This window comes from Lepidochelys kempii, chromosome 3 (genome assembly GCF_965140285.1).
Source record: "Lepidochelys kempii isolate rLepKem1 chromosome 3, rLepKem1.hap1, whole genome shotgun sequence".
Lineage (NCBI taxonomy): Eukaryota > Metazoa > Chordata > Testudines > Cheloniidae > Lepidochelys > Lepidochelys kempii.
In genome coordinates this window covers 147,820,130-147,844,931 of record NC_136382.1, presented here as the reverse complement: position 1 = coordinate 147,844,931, position 24,802 = coordinate 147,820,130, and the positions used below count along the sequence as shown (strand labels likewise).

General features: G+C 41.1%; 1 protein-coding gene across 2 annotated transcripts in view; it reads right to left on the bottom strand.

Moving 5' to 3' along the window:
* TTC27 (tetratricopeptide repeat domain 27) overlaps positions 1–24,802 on the bottom strand; it is a 185,161-nt gene that overhangs the window by 67,933 nt on the left and 92,426 nt on the right. Inside the window, exon 10 of one of the 2 annotated variants that reach the window (XM_073338420.2) lies at positions 3,428–3,541. The exons of the other annotated variant lie outside the window; for it this stretch is intronic. Within the exon in view, the coding sequence (XP_073194521.1) occupies positions 3,428–3,541 (114 nt within the window). The remainder of the gene's footprint in view (positions 1–3,427; positions 3,542–24,802) is intronic. 2 annotated transcript variants of the gene reach the window in all.

Genomic DNA, 24,802 nt, shown 5'->3' with positions numbered 1-24,802 from the left:
CTCAAACTGTGGGTCAGGACCCCAAAGTGGGTCGCAACCTTGTTTTAATGGGGTCACTGGGGCTGGCGTTAGACTTGCTGGGTGCCAAAGCTGAAGCCCGAGCCCCACCACCCAGGGCCAGTGCCAAAGCCAAAGCCCAGGGTCGCAGGGCTCAGGTCATTGGCCCCCTGCCTGAAGCTGAATCCCTTGGGCTTTGGCTTTGCTCCCACCAGGGGTGGTGGGGCTGGGCTTTGGCTTTGCCCCTTCCCACCCCGCCTGGGGCGGTGGAGCTCAGGACAGCTCAGGCTTCGGTTCCCCCTCCTAGGGTCGTGTAGAAATTTTTGTTGTTAGAAGGGGGTCAAGGTGCAATGAAGTTTGAGAACTCCTGGACTAGATGTGACATTATTGACATGAACTGGGACCGTATAGATCATTGTTGCAACCACGGTCATATAGTTGCACCAAATCTTGTACAATGGCAGTCCAGAAAGATGTCTATGGAAAGGTTATGATCTGCTGGTTATAATTATGCTATCCGTATGCATGTATCAATTTTATAATTGAAGTTATGAATATTGGCTATGTACTTGTATCTCAATGTGTTTGATTCTAAGTGGCATTAGTGAAGCATTTGGTCAGCTTCTTGAGAAAGGAATTTGCAGATTAAGTGCCCAATCAGGAAACACTTAACTGACAATGGACCTTGGGAGACTCCAATCCACATGAGAAGTCTTTCTGAGAATGTTCAAACTAGCATGTGAGCAAAGGCTGCCGCCTGCAAACTGAGTCACGCATGGACATGTGACTTGCCCAGGTGACTACAAACCATCTTGTTGATGTGATTTTGCACAGGAGAACACAGGGGTTTCCACCACCAAGAGAAAGAAAATAAATGGTCCTGGAAACCCCTCCATTTAGTCTTCAGTCCTGCTTCTTACCTCTGGAGGAACCTTGCTACACTGAAGCTCTGAACAAAGGACTGAATGACCCATCCAAACTGTGGATTTACTCCAGAGACTTGACTTGAGCCTGCAGTTTATTCCATCACTGCTACAAGCTTGAACCAAGAACTTTGCCATTACTGTATGTAATTGATTCCATTTTACCAATTCTAGCTCCCATCTATATTTCTTTCTTTTATTGATAAACCTTTAGATTTTAGATTCTAAAGGATTGGCAACAGCATGATTTGTAGGTAATATCTGACTTGTATATTGACCTGCGTCTGGGGCTTGGTCCTTTGGGATTGGGAGAAACTTTTTTCTTTTACTAGGGTATTAGTTTTCATAACCATTCGTCCCGATAACGAGTGGCACTGATGGTGATACCGGGAAACAGGAGCGTCTACGGGAATTGCTTATATGACTTATGGTTAGCCAGTGGGGTGAAACCGAAGTCCTCTCTGTTTGGCTGGTTTGGAGAGGCTTAATAATAAAGGAAACCCAGCCTTGGGCTGTAACAACCCTGCTCTAAGCAGTTTGTCCTGAATTGATACTCTCAGCTTTCTCCCGCCAGAGGCAGCATCGTTACACTAGATAACTGTAAAAGAAAGTGAAAACAACGAAGAGAGCCAGTGCTCATCCAGCTCTCCATGAAGCAATACAAACTGCTCAACAGACCAATTTGGGATCCTCTGAAGTAAGTAACTATTTTGATTTCATAACTGTCATTGGATTGGAAAGACAAGGAAAAAATAAAACAATGAAATAAGTTGAGTTAGCCCGGCATGTGAGTCCTTATTCACAAGTTACATCCAGCCCTCTCTGCTCTTGGGTTCGGACTCCAGAGCAGCTGCTTCCAACTGACAAGTCTGTTAAATGCACATTCCAGACATTAGAGGTGCAGCAAGCACACACAGTCACCAAAATTTAGCTTCACACCCACACTCCCCTCCCCTGTTATTTATAAATTATATAGATTTTGTTTTTTGGAATGTTGGAGATTTTGTTTTTGTTGGAGGGCCTTTTGGGAAGAGCATTTACAACTTACTCCTCCAGTATCTCATTTACAGATACATTTCTAGCAGTAGTATTTTCATTTTTAGATTCAGTTTCTATACTTGTATTGTCATCAAGTCATTAAAAGGAAAATCATTTTTCCCTCATTAATTACATGCACATTAGTGTACATTCCATTCCTTTTCTATTTTCTGGACCTTTATCTACGAACAAATGACCCTTATTTTTCTTCATAATTTCTCCATTAACAAGGTTTGTCACTGATTCTAATACCTTTATTAGAACATTCCCCACTTCATTCCACCCCAGTAATTTTGAACCAATACCCTTTAGGTCTTGGCATAAAAATCTGGGAGGTTTATATCATACTGTTCTTCTAATTTTATTGCTAACTCTGGCCTAATCAAATCAAATTCTTAACTGACATTTAAGAAATAAATCTGCTCAAGATTTCCATGTAGTTATCTGTGGTGCTGACCTACATAATAAAAAAAAAATGTATCTAATATAATGGTCTGAGACAGGGATTGGCAACCTTTGGCACGCGGCATGCCAGGGAAAGTCCCCGGTAGGTCGGGATGGTTTGTTTACCTGCAGCATTGGCCAATCGCAGCTCCCACTGTCTGTGGTTTGCCGTCCTAGGGCAATGGGGGCTGCGGGAAGGGCGGCCAGCACTTTCCTTGGCCTGCGCCGCTTCCTGCAGCCCCCATTGGCCTGGAGCCACAAAGGGGTCCCAGGGGGATAGCCAGGAAGGAGGGGGGGGGTGGATGGGGCATTGAGGGGCAGTCAGGGGCAGGGGTTCCATAGGGGTCAGGGAGAAGGGGTGGTTGGATGGGGCAGGGGTCCCCGGGGGGTGGGGAGCGCAGAAGGTCCGGGGGCAGTCAGGGGACAGGGAGGGATGGATGGGGCAGGAGTCCCAGGGGAACCATTAGGGGACAGGGAACAGTGGGGGTTGGATAGGGCAAGAGTCCGGGGCGGGGGGAGGGGGAGTCAAGGGGCAAGAAGCAGGGGGCATCAGATAGGCCTCCCCTAACTGGCCCTTCATACAATTTCAGAAACCTGATGTGGCCCTTAGGCCAAAAATTTGCCCTCCCCTGAAACAGATGCATGGGAAATGCCTGCTGACCATGGACATGAACCAAGTTTAAATTTGTAAAGACGGCAGACTATTTTAAAAAATGCTCCACAGAAAAGTTCTATAGAATTATAGGTAAACACACCTCACAACTGAAATATTTTCTGGATTTTGTTGGCTAATAGGTTTTGCATTCACAAACCACTACAAAATAACCATTTCAATGTCACAGAAAGAAGAAAAGTTAAGGAAACAGATTCTGGTTTCAACCTTCCAAAGGCTTAATGTAAAAAAGTGTTTTTATTTACAAAATTAAATTATTTGAAAAATGCCAGCTCTCTTTCAAAGTTGGCTGTCTAAATGCTTGCAAGAGAATGTGTATGAGGATTGGAGGCAGTAACAATGGACGACCTACCTGAGTTTGCCTCATTGCTCGTTCTACTCGACGAGTGCTTCCTTTCTCAAGCTTTGTCCGGAGAAGTAAGGCTGAAGTATGAATGGCCCAGAATTTAGGTTGTGAAAGTAAACACTAAGGGGGAGGTGGGGAAAAAAAAAAAGGTTAAAATTATTTATTTTAAGAGTGGTTAAAAAAAATGAGATTTGATGGTAATTTTCAACATCTCTCACTTGTTCAAGCAGATCTGCCCAAACTGTAACCTATTCTGCAATTCAAATTTTCTGTCACAGTATCTTATTGGTAAATTCAAGACATTATATGTATGCACATTTGCTGGTCTATTAAATAACAATGGACCAAAAATGACTGTACCAAATATTTTATTGCTATGCTATTTCATCTGAATAAAGTTCATCTGGTATTGTGTGTGTGTGTGTGTGTGAGCATGAGCGCACGCACACAAAGAATAAAACTTGGGACTAGTGAATCAACAAGGAAGCAAGACGGAACAAGTGGTGAAAAAACACATGGAAAGTGATTACAAGAAGGAGGGCTTCTTATTTATTTCCCTAAATAGTGGCTCTGACACAAGCAAAAAAAGTAGTTATTTGGTGTTACCGTATAAACAAAGTTGTGCTCAGCAGAATTTATCAGAGTTGTTAGTAATCTAGTGAATTTTACTTGTTTTGTTCTACACAAGAATCCAGTTTCTTGCTGTGTGGAGTTTTCTACCTGTTAGCTGAAAATATCATTCTTCCCTGGGCTGTTTTGTTTAGCGACTTGGGAGATGAATCTAAGCAGGAGATTTTATATATGCCACCTTCAATGGTGAGGTCTTGTCCACTTTCTTTCACTGAGGATTATGCTACATGTACTGAGAACACTGTGGTCAGTCATTACTGAGCTACAAACTTGACTCTCATGGCTGTAGGCTAGTGTGGAGTTTTTCTACTTCTCTCCATAATGAAGCTGAGTGACAACTGCCCTAAAAGAAACAGTGTGAGGTCACTACTCAGAAAGCCCTCTCTTGATGCCAACAACTTCACCAGTTATCATCCAATCTCTAACCTACAATTTTTCGGGGAGGTCATTAAGAAAGTGGTAGCCAAAGTGGCCTCAACACACTTGATTCCATATAGACAGCTTTAGTCTTTTCCAGTCTGGTGTCAGATGGTGGTATGCTATCATTATTTGTTTGTGCATTTTATTTTTACTTAATGAAAAAAAGTTTTAACTAGTTGGTGATAGATGTCAATATACATTTCTCAGTGAAAGGTATTTCAGCTAAATCCAAGGTTCCCAAATGTCGGAATATAAACACAAACCCCACAACCCAAAATGAATAAGGAACTGAACATTCCTAAGTATACTTTCAGGCACTAAAATTTGGACAAGGGCAACACTCTTCATTTCACAGTATGCAACTGTAATTTGTAGACAAAACAATAAACAGACATCAATATATCTTCTTCAGAGGCACAAAACTACATCTCTCCCTGTCAGTCAACTATTAATACTCTAGAAGCAGCAATAGTTATGACTTCACCTAGGCCTAGACTGAGACTTTATGGGCTTGTCTTCACTACCGGGGTAAGTCGACTTAAGTTACACTACTTCTGATACGTGAATAACGTAGCTGGAGTCAACGTAGCTTAGGTTGACTTACCCCAGCATCTTCACTGCGCTGCGTCAACAGGAGATGCTCTCTGGTTGACTTACCTTACTCTTCTTGGGAAGCTGGAGTACCAGAGTCGACCGGAGAGAACTCTGCCATCAATTTAGTGGGTCTTCACTAGACCCGCTAAATCAACACCCGCTGGTAGTGTCGATCTCTCTGGTAGTGAAGACAAGCCTGTGTGTCACCCGGAGTAAGGTAAAGATGAATAGCTATGCTGTCCCAGAAACAGTATGGGGAAGTAGTTGTTCGTCATAATTCCTTCCCTGGCTCTCCCACAGCTCCAAGAGGACAACAATCTGACAGCCTTTGTCCAGCAGCAGATTAACTTCACTCATGCTCAGTTGTGCTGGTTGGTTTACGAGAGGCAGAACTAAGGCTCCCCCCCGTCCTCCCTTCTATTGTGGTGGGGAGTAGCAGCCCTTTGAAGCCTGCTCCTCTCTCCCCACCAACCAGCAATCTGGGTATCCCATTTTGCAGTGGGTGGGGAGTACTCAGCCCCTTTTTTTCCCCTCTGCACTGGCATGTGGAGCAAGTCCCTTGTGTACTGTTAGCTATGAAACTGACATGCCTTAACCTCCTCAGGCCAATAAGCCATTGGCTTGGGAGAACTTTTGACTTAATAACAATCCTGGGTTGTTTCAAAGTTAAACAAACAAAACATCAGGTACACTCTTTCATACTATTACAACACAGCCATGGTAAATTCTCCTGTGATTTTCCTAATTAAAATACATTGTGCACAAAGCAACCTTTTGTAATATACTGTAACTGCAGTGAACAATTGGAAAACAGGTGTTAGTTACTTTCACTTTGGCTTATTTGTAACTCTGTTAGCACTCAGCTCAGTCTCATACCAAAACCTACAAATGCTCACAGTTTCTCATTTTCACTGCCTAATCACAATGTTCAAAAAAGAACAATGCAATGAAAAAAATAAATCATTTAAAGATACTACTGTTTACACTTGGGGTTTTAAAGAATAGCTTCGGAATGTGTATTCGTAAGTATTGGGCAGTCCTCACATTCCCACTGAGTATGTACTCCGAATATACCATAAAATAAATTATTCTAATTATTCTGGGCAGTCTTAAGGCTTTATAGTTCCACCTGTGGCTAAAACCAGACATTAATACACTTCACTATATTTTAAAATAATATACCTTGAAACAATAAAAAAAACAAACTTGGAAAAAACCATACATAACATACTTTCCTGTACCGTCCTACTTACTGTAAATTAAGAAAACTGCTTAATAAAACAATTTCAGAAAAAAATCTGCTCATTGAAAAAGAATCTTCACAAGAAGTCTTCATTATGTTCATTTTAGAAATTAAAATACGCTGGAGGGTAGGGATAGGATACAGAGGGACCTAGACAAATTAGAGGATTGGGCCAAAAGAAATCTGATGAGGTTCAACAAGGGCAAGTGCAGAGTCCTGCACTTAGGACAGAAGAATCCCATGCACCGCTACAGACTAGGGACCAAATGGCTCGGCAGCAGTTCTGCAGAAAAAGACCAAAGGATTAGAGTGGACGAGAAGCTGGATATGAGTCAACAGTGTGCCCTTGTTACCAAGAAGGCCAATGGCATTTTGGGGTGTATAAGTAGGAGCACTGCCAGCAAATCGAGGGACATGATTGTTCCCCTCTATTCAACATTGGTGAGGCCTTATCTGGAGTAGTGTGTCCAGTTTGGGGCCCCACACTACAAGAAGGATGTGGAAAAATTGGAAAGAGTACAGTGGAGGGCAACAAAAATGATTAGGAGACTGGAACACATGACTTATGAGGAGAGGCTGAGAGAACTGAGATTGTTTAGTCTGCAGAAGAGAAGAATGAGGGGGGATTTGATCACTGCTTTCAATTATCTGAAAGGGGGTTCCAAAGAGGATGGATCTAGACTGTTCTCAGTGGTAGCAGATGACAGAACAAGGAGTAATGGTCTCAAGTTGCAATGGGGGAGGTTTAGGTTGGATATTAGGAAAAACTTTTTCACTAGGAGGGTAGTGAAACACTGGAATGAGATACCTAGGGAGGTGGTGGAATCTCCTTCCTTAGAAGTTTTTAAGGTCAGGCTTGACAAAGCACTGGCTGGGATGATTTAGTTGGGGATGGGTCCTGCTTTGAGCAGGGGTTTGGACTAGATGACCTCCTGAGGTCCCTTCCAACCCTGATATTCTATGATTCTAAACAGAGAAAAGGAAAAAAAAAAGGGGACCAGCGGTTGGAAGGAGAGAAAAAATGGAAAGACCAACAAAGCTATGTAACTTTTTGCACATTTTAAAATGAGAAAAATCACTGCTTCAGTTCTCCCCAGCAAAGAGAACTCTTCTCCAATCAACAAGGGATCCTGATAATTTTTTTCTTCCATACTTATAAAATGAAAAATGGAAATACTAATACAGCAGATAAATAGATTTTCAGCAACAGACAAGGTGGCACTTTGGTTTAGATGACACAGTATAAATAATGGAGAAGACTATTTCCAATCAGAAATAGTACAGCAATTACTATTTGGGAGTGGGGAGACATTGTGACAAATAATAAAGCAGCGGCTTTGGGGAATGGGAGCATGCTAATGCAAATAATCTTCAACAAGGCTAGCATACTTTGTATCAATCCCATTGAAGAGTTCTAGGACTCCCACCTTGCCCCAAATAAATAACAAGCCCTCCTGGACATGCAAGAGACCCTCAGCCTCCCAGGAGCTCTTCTCTACATGCAGTGCTCTGGCTTCTTAACACCACTCCACTAAATGAACAGCAACAGTTCCAGCAACCCTGCTCCTCCCTCTCCTCCTTTCTACAGAGATGCAGCATCTGTGCCATTCTACTATCTTGCTCCTCTCCTCCTACAGAAGAATCAGGAATGGCCTGAAGCAATTTTACCAGTCAGGGTGGAAAAAGATTAATTGCTGCTCCAGCATCCGGGCAAAAACAAACAAAAAACAATGCCTAACCTCCACTCGCCAAAAAACCTTGAGTGTCACGGAGGTATAGTGTTATCTGGAAGTTGGTGCCCAAGGCAACTGCCTTCCTCACTGCCCCTAGAATCGTCCCCAAGAATAGTGGTGTCTAGGATATTTTGCGCTTTCCTCCTCATCCCTTTTACAAGAACAGGACATTTGGATTCTAAAGTAAGTGGGGAGCTTGAGGCTGTTAAGCTACTTTTTTCTCTTGTGACCTCAAGTGAAAGAGCCACTTGTTCCCTGTTCCCACTCGGCTACTTGCCCAGGCAAAATTTTTACTCTGAAAGGGTTTCTAAAGCTCTGCCATGTTAAATCACCAGACATCAAGCACTTTTTAAAAAAAAAAAAAAAGCCTCACACACAAATGAACTAGAACACTATCCCCACGAGTGACTAATTATGAAACTGTTTCACTAATTCATCCACGTAATTTATACTAGAACACTATATCAATACAAACAAAAGCAAAAAGTGAAAGCTTTTGTAAATTATTTCACTTGTGGCAGAGAGGTATTTTCATGCTTGTAAAAAGAAATCAAGTCACACCACGACCTCTCTTTACAAGGCAAGCATTGTGTAAAAAAAACAAAAAAAACCCTTGCAGGTTAACAAGACCTGTGAGGGAGTATATGGCTGGGCTCAAGTGAACAAAATTCTTTGGTTTTTTTTTCGGCTGGGTAGCACACACACACCTGTTACTTCACTTTTGGTCTCACTTTTTACATCTACTGTACAGTTAATTTATTTTTAAGTGTCTGGGAAAGGGTCTTTCTACATTTTAGAAACAAGGAAAAAACAACTTGGAATATGATCCTGAGAACCAGAAGGAGAAAATGAAATTAGGGAAAATCTGATCTAGTCTTAAAAACACACTTCCAGAGAAGTGTAGACCCCAAATTTAAATCTGTTAAAAGTTTTTATGAAACTTGATCATAAGTGTTTCCTTTAGAAGAAGCTTGGTCGCATTTAAATATTCCCACGCAGTATTTGTAACCCAAAAACTGAAGTACTGATGTTGAAAGCAAAATGAACTAGAAACAGACATGAAAGACTAATTTATTTTCATACAATGGAATGAATGAAGGCTAAAGGGAAACAACCAGCATTAATTGTGAAAAGTTCATTTGAAGACCCTTTCAGGATTAATGTAAAGTATTAGTAACAATGTATCTTGTTAAAAAGGGGGGCCCAATCCTACAATCAACTATGCACAAGTTGATCCAGTGAGCTCAATGGAACTACCTCACATGCAAAGATATGCTTGAGTAAAAATGCAAGATCTGGGCCTTGCTCCATAAACTGACATAGCATCCCTCTAAGACACCAAAGGCCTCTAAAAATCCATTGCATGAGAAGTTAAAAGTTTAACTTAAGTTAAAACAGGAGAGATTTACACCTGCTTTAAACACACACTTAGAAACACTCACAGAAACATGATCACATCTGCTAAATTTTACAACCCCTTCACCCTTATGCCCACCATGACGACTAACACTATACTTTCACTTACTCATGATTAAACCCACAGACCACTCATATCCCACCGCACTGCTGACAATCGACATGGCAAGACCACCCCTGTGCACTGCTACTGACACAGCCAATAGAACTGAGTGCTGAAGTGAAGCATACTGGATCTCTCAAGGCACACATGCACTTGTTTCCTTTGATCATGCATACAGATGGATGTAGGGGGAGGGACACAGCCTCCCTCCCCAGTCTCTTAATATCACAATCGCAGCTCTGCTGAGCTGTTCCAGCTAATCCCTCCGCCATTCAATACAGCTACACCTAACAGTGAATGCACCTGGAGTGCATGCAGAGAATTCCCAGGGGTTATTGACTGCCAATAGGGAGGGGAGGCAGATTTAAGGTTTGAACCTTAACTCTATTTCCTGGTTCAGAGTTTTGCTGAATTCAACATTCTGGAAGGGCACGAGGTACTACCAGACAACCTTAACTCTCCATTAACAAAGTTTTTCCGTCAGTGAATACACCATACTTCACATTATGTTTAAACATGGCTAATAGTAAGTGTTAAAATGCAAAATATAGAACATTTGTCATTGTGACAACCACAGCAGTGAGAGACCCAAACTACTACAAAAACAGTTTCAAATGCAAAATCCATCTGAGTGGTGGAATGAGAAGGGTTTAAGGTATACATCAGGGAGTCTTAGAGAAAGGTTTAATTGTAACCGCAAGTTTGGTTCTGATAGCAGATTCCTGTCTTGTCCTGGTCCATAACACAGCAAGTCAGTTTATATTAACATTTTTTGTTCAGCTATTTTGTATATGAACTTGTAAATCTCTGTTTTGGCAAACAGAGGTTATTTACTGAGTTTGGTTTAAAATACAACATAAATAAATGCCTATCTAGGCTGTAGATGTCCTTCCTATTAAAATATATAGGAAACAGAAAATCAAAACAGCACATCTCTCCACAGATAATCACCGGTCAACATAAACATTGTAATTCAAAAACTAACACCACTCATATTCCACTTGCGTTCTGAAGGATGTGCTCTTTTACTTATTATCGAGTTTCTATCACATCACTATCGTTCAACAACCTTTCGTTGGGCTGAAGGTACTAAGAACGTCTAAAATAAACCATACAACTATATTGTATATAACTATTACCAAAGATATTTTTAAATAGAACATCCTTAAGTTACACTGACTGTATTTACTATTTTTGTTGGGTTTATAAAGAATCTTTTATAGCACCGCTCTATTTAAGTGCAGAAAATAGTTTAAATAGAGATTTAAATACAATCAAAATATTTTGTTGCTTAGCGACTAAAATTTTTGCGGAAAATAATACATTAGTTACAAGCACATCTGGCAATTCACAAGAAATCTATTTTTAGCTATACTTACATCAATAGATTAATTCTACATAATTATCCCAGTACGTATCTTCAGTATTCTCATGGGTGATCTTATTTTTATTAAAAAGAAAAAGAGTACTTGTGGCACCTTAGAGACTAACATTTATTTGAGCATAAGCTTTTGTGAGCTACAGCTCACTATTAAACTATGCTAGCTGTTGGAAAGATTTAATAGTGTCTGCATTTAGTGTCATGGAATTTGGATGTGGATTAACCAATTGTTTGTCTTAGAGCTTCAATTCTCTCTCTTTCCCAGGAAAGTCAGAGTTTAAACTTAACAAATCCAAGCATGTTAAGGTATGAAAATGCACAATTTGGGCACCTATACAACCTTAACTCTGCCCTGTATTACTTTGCAACAATTATAGGGTTATGACTAAGTCACTTTAATGTTTGTAGTGCTCCCAGACTAAATGAAACTGAATTAAAAGATACTTGACACTTTTTTTATCCACTCTCTCATGATGTTATACAATTTAAAATAACTAACTCCTAAACTAATTAAGAGATTTACTTGTAAATTCTCAGTTAATTCATTTGACACTTAAAGAATAAGTGCTGTGACTATGGGGAGCATATGCTGTATTTTTTATACATAATTTACAAGTATAGAATTTCTTTTTATATAACCACTCAAAACAATGTAAAACTTGGCAGCCTACAAATCAAAGCATGAAGGGGCATATAAATGTTTAGCATATCTGGCATACAAATACCTTGCAACTACAGCTACAACAGAGCCATGCAAACACCTGTTCTCACTTTCAGGTGACATTATAAACAAGAAGTGGGCAGCATTATCTCCTGCAAATGTAAACAAACGTGTGTGTCTGAGCGATTGACTGAATAAGAAGTAGGACTGAGTGGACTTGTAGGCTCTAAAGTTTTACATTGTTTTATTTTTGAATGCAGTTATTTTTTGTACCTAATTCTACATTTCTGAGTTCGAATTTTGTGATAAAGAGATTATACTACAGTACACTGGCATGACATATGGTATTTCCAAATAATTATTTGGGAATTTACACCACTCAGTGTGGTACCTTGGGCACTTTCTATTAATTTCTCATCTTCACAAGTACTGCACAAGAAATGTAGTTAATATTTCATTTAACGTATCATCAGGATGATACATACCAAAATGAAAAAAATTGAGAATCTCTAAAGATTTGCTGTCTTGAACAGAAATAAGCTGATTACTTACAGGAATAAGGTCACTTTGTGTGTAAAACAATCTGAGTAGAAGTTGTAAACATCAATATTCATCAATCGCATCTTATTTGCTATAAAACCTTCATATCTTCTATAATTGTGAAGATTTTTCCAGTAGAATTTCACTGCATGTTATTCTAGATACACTATTACAAATTCTAATCCTATTTGGCATAGCTGACTTTCAACATTTAAGAGTGTTATCTCCTTCATGAGATGTTGCATATAGGCAGTGTAAATCCGCTCATATATTGAAAATGTAAATGTCCCACAAATATAGCTGTTATAAGCATTATGTTTCTAGTAAGGATAATTTAAAAGGACATAAGCACAGTCTTTAGGCAGAGAGAAGCAGTCTCTAGGCAGAAATGAAATTTGATGACTTGAAGAGATTCTCTCTCAGAGGTTTATAATCCATTTAAGAAAGACTAGTCACTGAAGGGTTTTTGCTCTATCTTCTCTAGGACTCTCACAATTTTCAGACTATTTGGACCTCATTTTCGATCACATCCACTTTATGCATAAAGTTCTGATTTTCATTGATCCCTTTGAGAACACGGCCTTGTACTCAGGCAAATGGCTTCTCTAATGTGAGATGTTCATCTCAGAAGAAATTACCTCCAACATTCTATGGATGCAGTCAAGTCTCTTCTTGCATGCTATTATGCCGTTCCTTTACTTCCTAAATTTACTGTTCAGCTAGCTGGTGATAGAAAGTTCTGTGATGTAGCACTGCCACTTCTCGTCTACTGAAAGATAACTACATATATGCTCCTTAATACTGAGTGCCAAGTACATTGGGTCCAGTTCAAAAAGATTAATCCCTAACACTACAGCATTTTTAAACTGAGCCTTGTAGCACCCATAATGTACCCTGGTTGTGTTGTGTTAATATATTTATTTCTTCAGTACATTACAGTACAGTTGATACAGTTAGTACATTAGCTTTCCACATTAAAAAAAAAACAGGTTCTGAATCTTCATTTAGGGAACAAGCGAAAATCTTTTAGTGGTCGTTAGCCTCATCTCCTGCTTGCTCCACATCTCAAAGACAGAAGAACTGCTCAACAGGGAGCAAACTGAAACATAAAGGGTTCTGCAGACACTTTGCCCGTAGCTGCCAGAAGCTGCACTCAACACATATCTGTTAATGCCTCACTTTCAGAAGCACTAAACTTAAACTTAAAAAAAAAATTAAAATGATTTTGGATGAAAACCCAATGCTTCAGCTACAAATCTAGAAAATATTTTTTTAGTAGGGTTCTGAAAGAAATTAGTTCTTAAAAATTCCTATATTTTTCTATATTATTGTGCTTGTAATACTTTTAGCACGAAATTGATTGTACATTTTTTCACTTAGATTTAAACATTTTAGAAAAATACCCATAAATCTTTGCAGTTAAAGACTGCAAAGGGGATTAACTTTTGTATTGTAACAACTGTATTAAAACAAGTATAACCTCTCACTATTTCCAGTGAAAAATCCATGATTTGTGTTTTGTGGTCAAAATGAATTAAATTCCAGTTATTTGTAACAGCTGTGACAAAGTTCCTCCTCTGTCTTGGTGGGTCCTGCGCTTATTGGTGGATTTGCTCACCTCAGAGGTTCACGGCAGCCCTCAGATTGGCCACTTTCGTGGCTCAAATGTGCCGTTCACTCAGTTAGCCTCATCACTGGCCAGCATGGGGAAAAGGAAGAAGAACAATCCCTGCAGTCTCTGCTGATCCACCTTGTGGATCAGGGAACAGGCCAGAGACCTTCCCCTCTGGTGGAACCCACAGTCCAGGTCAACTCCTCCAGTATCAAGTAGGGAGTTGTGGGGGGATGGAGGGAACTCGGGCCCACCCTCTACTCTGGGTTCCAGCTGTCTACAGTGACTCCTGTAACAGCTGTGTGACAGCTACAACTCCCTGGGCTACTTCCCCATGACCTCCTCCCAACACCTTCTTTATTCTCACCACAGGACCTTCCTCCTGATGTCTGATAATGCTTGTACTTCTCAGTCTTACAGTAGTACGTCTTCTCACTCTCAGCTTCTTGCGCCTTTTTCTCCCAGCTCCTCGCACGTGCACCACAAACTGAAGTGAGCTCCTTTTTAAAATTCAGGTGCCCTGCTTAGCCTGCCTGTCTTAATTGATTCTGGCAGCTTCTTGATTGGCTGCAGGTGTTCTAATCAGCCTGTCTGCCTTAATTGTTTCCAGAAAGTTCCTTATTGTTCTGGAACCTTCCTTGTTACCTTGCCCAGGGAAAAGGGACCTACTTAACCTGGGGCTAATATAGCTGCCTTCTATCACTCTCCTGTAGCCATCTGGCCTGACCCTGTCACACTGCATTCTCAGTTTTTAAAACCAGTGGCCCCAGAAGTCTATTAGGTGAAGCTAACAGACCTTGAATGTGTGTCTCCCTCAGTTTACATTCCCTTCTCTGAAAATATAATTTCATATATTTCCAGTAATCGTTTAGTAAAAAAGGGATTATTTCAGAATAATCAACTTGAATCAACTGATTCAAGGTGACAGTAGCTACCTTAGTTAAAATTTCACACACACAAAAAATATACACAGGGCAAGTGAAAAAACATCCAGTTGCTCTATTACCGAAAATATCAGATTAGTATTCCAAGTTGCCTATTTGCAGGAGTCCTTCAATGGGGAAAAAAGTGGCATTACCTTGGATATGTCTTATGTATTTTCTGGTCCCACTTAAATCACAATTTTAACTGCCTCCTTTTGGATTTTAAATCAGGTAAAGAGTTCATAAATACTGCACAAGAACTGATTCTGCAAGAGAGATTGCCAGGTGTTTGTTTTTGAAACAGCTTAGTAGGTGGTTTTTTGGTGTGTGATCAGATGCTCTGCCAAGCCATAATTTTTTATAAAATTTCTGTCAAAAGGGGAAAAATATCCCTATCATCACTTCACTGGTGTCATTTTTCACATCTCTTCAAATTGTTTTTGAACACTTAAATTGGAGCATTCAGTTAATTCGCTACCTGTTAAAAAGTGTTGATTATTGTTCACCTGAAGTGACAGAGAAAAAACAGAAGTCTTAAAATTATCAAAATGACAGGGCACAAGAGATGTACTCTCTTGTATTAGCTTGGGAGATCAGCACACACAGGTAGTGCCATTTTCCACTATTAATCTAATATCCCATATATTTTTCAGTTGGTTTAGACCACACATTCAGTATGTCTTTTCCAGAGACTAGAGCTGCTCATTCAAGTATATGACAAGGGTTTATTTCAGTCCATAAAAACTAATCCTGGGAGTGTACAACTAAAATAGCATTTCACCACAACAGGTGTTAGCTGAACATCAGCAGAGCTGGGCTTAAAGCTCTTAACCACAACCATTAGAAATACCTCTCCAGGTGTTAAAATCAAGAGCAAGGCCAAGACACAAACAGTGATCTGCACCAAGGGACAGTTTAATTAGAAAAGTATTCTTAAAATTTGCTTTGTCTAGTCTTGTCTAGTAGCCTATGCACTAAAGTTATAACATTACGTAATTATAAATATAGCTTACACTTTTGGTTTTAACTTTCCCATTTCAAATGTCAAATAATTTAAAAGTGAAACACACATTTGGGTTCTTTTAAATATTAATTCATGTGAAGTAAGCATATTCAAATAAGTTGTTTCACAATTAAATATAGCTGGATATATTTGTATTAGAATTTTCACATCAAAACAATCGTAAAAACTTTTTTGTTGCATAGACCAAGTGTGATGAAGCGGGACTGTTCTTAATGTTTCCTCTGAATATTGTGGGGGTGCCTCAGTTTCCCCTATGCAGTTCTTAAGTACCTAGGTGGTGGGATAAGGGTGTATGATCGTTGCAGAGCCCTAGAGGGCAGGGGTGTGGACACAGAGAATGGCCAACACCCTGTTTCCTGGCAACTGATGGCCTGGCCCTTCCCTCCTGGCAAGGTGAGAGCTAAAGGGTTGGAGAACAAAGGAATCAGGTGACCTCCTGGCCTGGGAAAGGGACAAAGCCCAGAGGAGGAGGGGGGAGAAAGTTTTCGTTTGGGGCTGGCTGGGGACATGGAGTGAAGTGCAGACGTGGTTGTTTGGCTCACTGCCCCCCAAAATGGATCCAGCTGAAGGGTCTTGTTCCCTGCACCTACAAGCTCTGTTTTAGACCATGTTCCTGTCATCTAATAAACCTTCTGTTTTACTGGCTGGCTGAGAGTCACGTCTGACTGCAAAGTTGGGGTGCAGGACCCTCTGGCTTCCCCAGGAGCCCGCCTGGGCGGACTCGCTGTGGGAAGCGCACGGAGGGGCAGAGGATGCTGAATGCTCCGAGGTCAGACCCAGGAAGGTGGAAGTTGTGTGAGCTTCTTGCCCTGGAGACAGTCTGCTCACAGAAAGGAGACTTCCCCAGAGTCCTGACTGGCTTCGTAGGGAGCAGTTCCAGAGCATCGCCCAGGGACTCCGTGACACCAAGGTATTGTTTTTTTTCCCTGTTAGGGTTTTATTATAAGTTTACTCTCCTCCCTTTCACCCTCGGTTACCACATCACCAAGCACATTTTCCCAGAAGGAAAGTCACAGCACTGTTCCAAATGTCTGCCTTTAACAGCTAATTGTACTGTTCCTGAGGCTATGTCCATGCTTAAAACGCTACAACAGCGCAGGTGTTGTGCTGCAGCTGCGCTACTGTAGGGCTTCAGTGTAGACACTTAATATAGTCACAGGAAGGGTGTTCTCATGGCTGTAGTAAAACTACCTCCCCGACAGATGGTAGGTGGGTCAACAGATAAATTCCTCCGTCTACCTAACACTGTCTTCATGGGATTTAGGTCAGCTTAATAAAGTCGCTCATGGGTGAGGATTTTTCATGCCCAAGTGATATAGGTGGGTCAATCTAATTTTCTAGTGTAGAACAGCCCTTAGACTAGGCTTTGGCATAGTCCCAAATGATATCCCAAAGCCCTGTAGCGGTTCGACTGCACTCACGTAAAATACAGATTTAAACTTCTTAAATATATTTAATTACCCTTGAATCTGCAGGAGGCTGAATGCCTTCAACTTCCACTGGATTCGAGAGAAACTGAAGTTATACTAAGCATCCCCGAGAAGGTGCTCAACATAATCAAGCTGTATGACAGCACAGAAGATTAGAAGGAAAAACATTTTCCTCTCACAATATTTAGAAAGTATTCTATTACAATGTATAAGACAGAAAAGGCTTTTTTTAAGTCCACTCCCTCTCACTCCCCTGCACAAAAGTCCTGCACTGCCGTAACAGAGCAGTTCTCCCTTCTACATCTAGATTGAACCCGGTGGTGTTCTTTGGTTCACTTTTTACCTCCACACCTAGGCCATGTCTACACTTATTGGTAGATTGGTGCTGCTATAATCAATGGAGGGGATGTTGATTTACCAGGTCTAGTGAAGACCTGTTAAATCGATGGCAGAGCTTTCTCTGGTTGACTCCGGTACTCCACCAGAACAAGAAGAGTAAGCTAAGTCGACCTAAGCTACATGGACTCCAGTTATGTTATTCACATAATTGGAGTGGCATAACTTAGGTTGGCTTACTGAGGTAGTGTAAACAAGGCCCTAGTCAGTTTGAATATATTCTTCCCTTATCAACCTGCTTATAGGCAGCCACCTAAGCCTCTGTATTTTACAGATGGTTTATCCTCTACATCATGGATGTCCCGTGGAAAGGAACAGACCATTCTAAAAACTATTTTTTTAAAAAGCATCATTGTTGTATCAAGGTGGTAGCAGTCTGAAGCTATAAATATAGGCTTTAACTGTGCAAGGGATTTAAGTGCACCTCACAGAATCACATCATATAAAATATCAGAGTTGGAAGGGACCTCAGGAGGTCATCTAGTCCAACCCCCTGCTCAAAGCAGGACCCATCCCCAACTAAATCATCCCAGCCAGGCCTTTGTCAAGCCTGACCTTAAAAACCTCTACGGAAGGAGATTCCACCACCTCCCTAGGTAACCCATTCCAATGCTTCATCACCTTCCTAAACCTACCCCACTGCAACTTGAGACCATTACTCCTTGTTCTGTCATCTGCTACCACTGAGAACAGTCTAGAACCATCCTCTTTGGAACCCTCGTTCAGGTAGTTGAAAGCAGCTATCAAATCCCCCTCATTCTTCTCTTCCGCAGACTAAACAATCCCAGTTCCCTCAGCCTCTCCTTGTAAGTCATGTGCTCCAGCCCTCTAATAATTTTTGTTGCCTTCCACTGGACTCTTTCCAATTTTTCCACATCCTTCTTGTAGTGTGGGGCCCAAAACTGGACACTACTCCAGATGAAGCCTCACCAATGCCAAAATAAAGGGGAATGATCACGTCCCTCGATCTGCTGGTAATGCCCCTACTTATACAGCCCAAAATGCCACTGGCCTTTTTGGTAACAAGGGCACACTGTTGACTCATATCCAGTTTCTCATCCACTGTAACCCCTAGGTCCTTTTTTGCAGAACTGCTGCCTGGCCACTCAGTCCCTAGTCTGTAGCAGCGCATGGGATTCTTCCATCCTAAGTGCAGGACTCTGCACTTGCCCTTGTTGAACCTCATCAGATTTCTTCTGGCCCAATCCTCTAATTTGTCTAGGTCCCTCTGTATCCTATCTACCACTCCTCCCAGTTTAGTGTCATCTGCAAACTTGCTGAGGGTGAAATGCACGCTATCCTCCAGATCATTTATGAAGATACTGAACAAAACCAGCCCCAGGATCGACCCTTGGGGCACTTCACTTGGTACCGGCTGCCAACTAGATATGGAGCCATTGATCATTACCCATTGAGCCCGACAATGTAGCCAGCTTTCTATCCACCTTATAGTCCATTCATCCAGCCCATACTACTTTAACTTGCTGGCAAGAATATTGTGGAAGACTGTATCAAAAGCTTTGCTAAAGTCAAGGAATAACACGTCCACTGCTTTCCCCTCATCCACAAAGCCAGTTATCTCATCATAGAAGGCAATTAGATTAGTCAGGCATGACTCGCCCTTGGTGAATCCATGCTAACTGTTCCTGATCACTTTCTTCTTCTGAAAGTGCTTCAAAATTGATTCCTTGAGGACCTGCTCCATGATTTTTCCAGGGACTGAGGTGAGGCGGACTGGTCTGTAGTTCCCCAGATCCTCCTCCCCCCCTTTTTTAGATGCATTGGTGGTATAGAGATGCACCACTGTTGCTCTTTACCGGCATCTTGCAAGGCTGATCATATGCTAAAATCTTTGGGCAGCTGCCAACGGTATTTTTTTTCACTAGCGGACTTGTAGGTGGCAGAAAAACAGTGGTGTCCTTTTAATCATTTCTGTAACGTATATGAGCCCCACTGTACTTCAGCCTCCTGCAAAGCTGTATGACATAGTAACTTGTTTGGAGGACTGGCAACAATCATTTTGTTCATGAGAAAATAAATCTTCCGATCTTGGCTCACACTTGATTCCCCAACTCTTAACAGACATGAAGATATAGCTTTATAATTTTATTCCTCTGTCTCGACGGGAGGGGACGACAACTTAAATTAAGCTTTATTTACTGCAAAAATTGCTGACTCAATGAGAGATCAGGGGTTGCCCTACATCCTATTATGGCTACCCACCCAGTGTTAAGTGCACTATTGAGACAAGTAAATTTGTTGAGTAAGTCGTATCAGTTTAGGCACTTGTTCAGATACCCAGCTGTGTGCTAGAAAGCAGATGGAAGGCTGCAGAAATGACTGTAATGTTCTTACAGAAATCAGCTATAAAAAATGAACATCTCTTTAAAAAGGCATAAGAATCACATATATTAGAGTTAGGGCTTGTCCACATGGGGAAGTTAGTGAAAAGCAAGTATGGTGTGAATTTAAAATGCACTAGGTATTCCAGGCTTTTTCCTCCAAGTAGACAAGTCCTTACTCTTATAAATAAAGTAAAACTCTGAGTTGCTTCTATATTGTAAAAGTAAACAGTTACATTCTGTACCTAACACTTAAAAACAGATAAGGAATAATAATAATTTACATTTAAAAGGCTACAAATTTTCCCCTTTCAATGTAAATATTTAGGAGACAATACTGAATAGTGCCAATCAGTACTGGATTTTAAATCACTTAAATGCATCCACTACTTATTAGCGAAGAGTCTGTTTCAACTTCAACACAATGTTGCAAAGAATATCCTAGATCTTGGCTCCAAAATATTATGCTACTCTCCTCATTAGAGCAATTTATACATTTTTACTCCTTTCTATATATTTCTTCCATCTGCTCTAAAAAGCAGGCCTTCTTGGTCTTAAAAAAATTAAATAAGGGTAATTCCTATTGATTACCCTTTTCCTTATTGATACTAATTTTTGTATGGTATTTGGGCTCAACTGAAAACAAAGCTGAAGAACCATTGGTGAAAGAATATCCATGTCCAATAGAGGAAAGCAAGAGTCAGGCCTGACAGCCCACTTCTCTTTAATCTTTCCTTCACTGGTGGAGGTGGTGGCAGTTAAAGCCATGCAAGGCTGCCCTAAGCAGAGTCTCTGCTCCAGCAAGGTACTAAGCTACAAAAGTCCCCTTTTTCTCCAGTTTTGGTTAGAGGACATAGGTTTGAAGGCTGGAGCAAGCCATCTCTTGCCCAGCAGTTCTCTTCAGTGGGTCTTCTGGAGTTTTCAGGAGAGGGATGGAAGAGACTGAGAAGACAAGGTTTCCAGCTCCCATTTCTCTTCACAAATATCCATGAGAGGAAGAGAAAGAATTGGGCCAGAAGAAACTGTCATTCCCTTCCAATTCTCTTTTTTACATATAAAGGGAGGGAGAAAAGTTAGTTAAGAAGACCACCTCATTTCTGACTACTTTAACTGCTCTTCAGTGAAGTAGTGACAAATAGGGTGGGACTACACATTGCTCATAAAGAATACACACAAAGTACTCCTGTCCAAAGCTCACCCCCATACCTGGTCCCCCACCCCACTTTTAACAACTCCTTAAAACAACCAACATCAATCATTGCATGACGTTGCATTTACGCTGTCTGTTTTTAGTGTTTTTCTTGCAAGATCTCCTGTCTCACACTGACGCAAATTATGTCTACACTTTAAGGAGCAAAAGAAACCCATCTGGTCTAGCTGCATGTACTGGAATATGACATCCTGTCATGGGTAGGAAAAAAAATCCAACCATGAAATGACCCAATTTCTTTTTAGTGAGCTGCGAGTAATGAGCTGCAAGACTTCCATTTCTCAATCAGCAGGGGACCAGGCAAAAGGAGTCTGCCCTGCCTTCTCTAGGGATACAAGCACACATGGGAGTGCTGTACAGTGTCTCTTGCAGTGCACATTGTATAAGAGGAAAGGAAGTTAAAGGGGAAGTGAGTGTTAGAGGAATATCAGTCTCAGTGGATGGACAAGTGATGGAAGAGTGCATAAGATGTGCATCTCATGGTGGAGAGCACACGTATGGAATTAATGTCTAAGTGAAAGTATGCAGGAGATGAACATATTGGATGCAATGAAGAGTTTCTAACGGGGGACAGCAAAAGATAAAAAGCCTTGATTTGGGCTTGAATATAATAGGGACACCAGAAAGCAAATTCAGACTAATTTGTCTCAAAGGAGAGGAATAAAAATAGTAACAAGGACAGAATATTACTTACATACACAGTCAAGAGCATGATTCAATATTCATGTATAATGCAGTTCACTATTTAGCTGTTAAATTTAGGGTGGAATTTTCAAAGATAACTAAGGGCTTGTCTACACTGCACTGCACTTCAGACTACCATGTGGAGGTTGTGGGAATGAACTAAAAGATTCCTACTTTGCATTAGTAAAATCCTTTTCAAACAAGATTACATTAATGTGAACTAGGAACCCTTTAGTTTGCACTCACAGTGTCCAAACAGGGCTGTTACATCACAGCACTTTGTCATGTAGTGCTATTCACACCTCAGTAGTCCAAACTGCAAGGCAGTGTACATATGCCCTAAGTGGTTTAGGAAGGAGAACAAATCCAATTCCAAATCACTTAGGCACTTTTGAAAATCCCATCCTTAACAAAATGTTTAATCACGCTCAATGACTAAATGTTTTCACAGAAGTGTGGCTTTCTACAATAACTACTCTAGGATTCATCACTTTCTAAAGATACTTTTGGCACATCAAACAAGTGTTGACACCAATACTTTAACCCTACAATTTGCAGAATCCACTCTTGATGTGAAAACTTTCATTATTTGAATATTACATCATAACAGGTATAAGTAGAATGGTACCTATTCAGCTTTTAAGAGCTCACTCTCCAAATACACTATAAAGTACATACATGTAACCTTCCTATATTTGTAAAGGATAGTAGATGATTTTCGGTGCTGTTATTTCTTTGACTGGAATTTTTTGATAGACAGTTTTAAGGAACATATTTCACCACTAAAGTAAACTTTCTTCATAGGTACTCACAATCAACTTTCTTCAGGAGAAGGAAAAAACTGAAGACAAGGAAATGTCACAAAGAAAGAGGATCCTGTTTTATTTAAAGAAATTTGTTTTCATTGACCAGTGAAGGGTGAAACCACGTAAGATATGTCTTCTATTTTCACTTAGAATGGAGTCCAGCCATATTACTGACATACTATACTTGGCCAAATATATCACTTATTCTGTGTTATGCTGAAAACCACTTCAGTCAGGTTTGACTGTAGTAGCATTGTCTTTTTTCAGGTTTACGGTTTGGATTTGTTCCTGAAATAGCGTAAGGGCAGACTTCCACACCACATCACAGTACTACATTTATTTCCTAAAGCCCAATCTTAACAGCAATAAATCAGGCACTTGGATTCAAATTAGAAGAAATTAACTCTTTGATACCACTGATAAGGATTTCCCTAGACATTAAACAATAATGCATGTCTCATAACTGTCCAGCATCAGGAATTCCAGACTCAATGCCAAGGATGTAAATGCATCATGTGCTCGAGAACTTTACTGAAAAACTGAAATTTGTACACACTAATTCATTCAGTATTACAATTTACAAGCAGAGTTCAATTTAAGTTTTGCTAAGTATTTCAACTCCTGCAACTAATGCAAGATTTTCTTAGGACAGGATATAGAATTATTTTATTTTAAATATTGTGGACCAGTGTTTTCAAACTTTTTTTCTGGTGACCCAGTTGAAGAAAATTGTTGATGCCCGCGACCCAATGGAGCTGGGGATGAGGGATTTGGGGTGTGGGAGGGGCTCAGGGCTGGGGCAGAGGGTTGGGGTGCTGGGGTGGGGGCTGCAGGGTGGGACTGGGAATGAGGGGTTCAGGATGTGGGGGGGCTCTGGGCTGGGGCAGGGGGTTGGGGTGCGGGAGGGAGTCAGGGCTTTGGGTACAGGCTCTGGGGTGGGGCCAGGGATGAGGAGTTTGGGGTGCAGGAAGGGGCTCCAGGTTTGGGGGGGCTCAGGGATGGGGCAGGGGATTGGGGCACGGGGTTGGGGCGCGAGCTTACCTCAGGCGGCTCCCAGTCAGCAGTGGGTGCTAAGGTAGGCTTCCTGCCTGTCCTGGCACCGCGGACCACGCTGCACCCTGTAAGCAGCCAGCAACAGGTCTGGCTCCAGAGTGGAGGTGCGCAAGCACCGCCCCTCCCCAGCTCCCATTGGCTGGGAACCAATGTACTATCAAGCATTGCCATAATAAAATTAAGGCTGTTAAGGTGTGTGATGTTACGTCTGGGGGAAAAACAAAAGATCTCCAGATTGGTAAGGCATTCCAGGGCAGCAACCACAGTTCCAGGCAGGATGTCACTGGCAGTTTAGCATACCTGGCATACCCAGTTTTGAAAGCCAGCATTCACCAGAGGAATTCTGTCCATCACTCTCTCACATGTTCAGTCTCCTATATGTTGCATCACCAGAAATTCACCCATAAATGTGACTTGCTGAGTGAAAGACACACACACCTCAGCTGCCACTTGGTGGGCTACATCTTTGGTCTCATAAAGGTATTGACAATTATAGGGGAAATTCTGGGATTGTCACAATAACCTTCCAGAACACCCTTCAGGTCTCACGTTACCAACTCACAATTTTATCACAACAATCACAGTATCTGGATTAAGGATTCTCATGAATTTCTGATTTCTACCTTTAGTCTTGCAAAATTTGGCCCTTTTCCAAAATTGCCACCATCTCCCATTACTATCAATGAGACAAAGATTGTCCCCAGCAACAGCAAATCCCTTTAATCTTTACAGGTGAAAGTAAGACTGCCTCCAGCAAAGATGGCTGTTATGTTCCAGTGTTTTCCAATGGGCCTAAAGCCACGTGGCCCTCAGTGAAGATGGTGGCCTCTTCAGTTACTATGTGAGGGCTAGGCAGCAGAAACAAAAGAGACTAAGGGCAGCAAGGGGAGGATGTGTTAGGAAACAGGACTGGAAATTATGACAAGCAGAAGAAAGTGGGGAGGAGGTGGCTAACTAAAGTCTCAGCTCCAGGAGATGTATGATTAGGTGCGATTCTCAACATTTGTTAAAACAAATCAAACAGTTCTAGCTCGTGTCTATAGAGAAAAACTTGACAACATGAATTAGGTGAAACTTAAAACTCAAAAACCAGAAGGCAAATCAAGGAACCTTTTAAAGTCATGATTTCTTGGCACTTGACTCATGATTTTGGAACACCGGCGGTTGGCAATACTAGGAT